Source organism: Oratosquilla oratoria, chromosome 27 (assembly GCF_046742065.1).
Source record: "Oratosquilla oratoria isolate Oo_2021 chromosome 27, ASM4674206v1, whole genome shotgun sequence".
In the NCBI taxonomy this organism is placed as follows: Eukaryota; Metazoa; Arthropoda; class Malacostraca; order Stomatopoda; family Squillidae; genus Oratosquilla; species Oratosquilla oratoria.
This window is the reverse complement of record NC_134803.1, coordinates 46,985,108-46,987,607: the sequence shown is the minus strand read 5'-3', so window position 1 is coordinate 46,987,607 and position 2,500 is coordinate 46,985,108. Positions and strand designations below refer to the sequence as shown.

Sequence of the window (2,500 nt, the reverse complement as noted above, 5' to 3'; positions counted from 1 at the left end):
GCCATATTGGATAGAGGCACTGGTGAAATATCGTGTAAATCCCACTACAAAGATGAGTAAACCTCTGAGAACTCTAAACTTCCCTTCTGTAATCCCAAGTCCTCCATAACCTAAATATTCGTCTTAGCAAACAATGTTGCTACGGGCTCCAGTGGTCAAAAGACTACCACTATTATATCAACTAGTTCTTCAAGGAATTCAACGTTAGGTCTGAAAACTAGGCACAGACAATACTAGTTCCACCCAGTAGCAGCCAGTCTTAAACTATGTGAAAGGAATTATCTCCCGCCTTGAAAAATGATAAAAACAAGAAAGAATAATGTCAAATAGAATTGAATGAAGTGAAATAAGAAAAAAAAATTAAATTGCTAAGATAAAATAATATAGATATAATAATAGAAAGTGAAATAGATGAAACAGAACCAAACGCGCAAAAGAAATAGAATTTAGATAAATGAAATTAAATAAGATAAAACAAGATAAAACGAAATTAGATAAAATACAACTGAGTTAGATAAAATAGAATAAAATTAAATTAAATTAAACAATAAATCAAAATAAGATGAAACGAAATTAAATTAAATAAAATAGAATAAATTCAGATACAAAGGAAATGTAGGGTACTTACTTTTGACGGAGGTTTTTGTGCGTAAAATCCCATTTTCAGTTTCCTCAGGCTTCAAGTTGGCATTGATGTCTTTGAAGCTTCCGCGCAGACGCAGTGTGTTCCCTAAAAGTCTTGATCGACGGTGAACTCCCTGAAACAGAGACAAGTGACTCAGTGCATCCAGCGACACACACAGACACACACACACATACACACACACACACACACACACACACACACACACACACACACACACACACACACACACACACACACACACACACACACACACACACACACACACACACACACACACACACACACACACACACACACACGCACACACACAAAAAAAGTAATTGTTGATCACCGTTATGCCATTACTTACCTGCACTCCGTGAGGACCAGCCTGAAGAAGCAGTCCAAGGAGAAGATGGTGGAGGAGGAGGTGAAGCAAGAGGGAGTGGAAGGAAGGAGGAGATGGGAATCGCCTGAACATCATTGTCCGCTCGTCGTAGTCTGAAAAAACTCAGTGTGTGAATAGCAACATATCATAGATAAAAAATAATAATCAAATAAATAAATAAATGAAAAAATAGAGATATAACCCTACTGGTATCTCTTGTGTGTGTGTTTACACACACACACACACACACACACACACACACACACACACACACACACACACACACACACACACACACACACACTTCAGCGAATGGACGGCTTGGATGACGTTCTGAAGAAAACTGAAGTTTGTGGATCCCAACGCAAAGAGAAGTGCCTAGTGTTTTTGCAGGGTGGGGGGGAAATTGCTCGTGGAGTAGTGGGAACGTAGGGAAAGAGGAAAAGGGGAGGGATTACTGAGGGAAATGGAAGGAAATGAGGAGGGAGTAGACTTTGCCCAGCCAGACAAGCGGAAGGTAAACAAAAGACTGAGTGAGGATCAAATGTCTAATAAAAATGTAAAGATTAGAAGTATAGAGAGGAGCAATACAGAAGAAAGTGACGAGAATATGTTCCAGGGATTTAAAGAGGGTGGGGGGGACACCCCCCCCCCCGACTGATAAGACTAGAGGAGAGAGTTGATAAGGTGATCGAGGACTTGGAACGTAAGTTAGGTAATGTAGACTCCATTTTCCAGAGAATTGAAAGGTTGGAACAACTAGAGAAGGCTAACAGAAACTTAACTGAAGAAATAGAGGACCTAAAAAGACAGTTAGGAAATGTAAAGGAGGAGAATGAGAAATTGAAGAAGAATAGTAATGAAAATAGAGAGAAAATAGCTACAGAAGTTAAAAATTGGAGAATAACTCAAGAAGGGAATAAGGTTTCATTCACTGACATAGTCAAACAGCAATTGAAAGAACATAATGAAGACTCAGTTATTAAAGTGATGAGACAGAAGGAGAATATAGTAAGAGAATTAGCTGACAAAAAGAAATGTATAATTATATTAGGAATGGAAGAGAAACATAACCCAGATAGAACCGCAAGAATCAAGGAGGAAAATGAAAGAGTAAGCAGTTTATTAAAATTAGTCCAGGAAGATGAACCAGAAATTATAAAGGAAATTGAGGAAAAATTCAGACTCGGAAAATATAGTACAGATAAGACCAGACCAATTAAGATTAAATTCAGGTCACAAACAACGGCAGAGAAAATTCTATCCAAGACAGGGAAACTAGCAACAAATGATCAATATAAAAAGGTATGGATAAAAAGAGAAATGAATAAGGAGGAAAGAGAGGCAGAAAAGCAGAAAAGAATTGAAGCTAAGGCAAAAAACGAGGAAAGAACGGAGTCAGAGAAAGAGAGATTCTATTGGAGAGTAGTGAACATGAAAATAAAGCAGTTCGACATACTAAAGAAAAACATAAGGGAAACAGAGAA

At 37.8% G+C, this 2,500-nt stretch overlaps 1 protein-coding gene across 1 annotated transcript in view; it reads right to left on the bottom strand.

Annotated features, from left to right (window-relative positions):
* LOC143039822 (trypsin-like) overlaps positions 1 to 2,500 on the bottom strand; it is a 20,776-nt gene that overhangs the window by 11,273 nt on the left and 7,003 nt on the right. Inside the window, exons 3-4 of the mRNA XM_076210071.1 lie at positions 996 to 1,126; positions 629 to 758 (exon numbers count right to left, since the gene is read on the bottom strand). Coding sequence (XP_076066186.1) covers positions 629 to 758; positions 996 to 1,126 — 261 coding nt within the window. The remainder of the gene's footprint in view (positions 1 to 628; positions 759 to 995; positions 1,127 to 2,500) is intronic.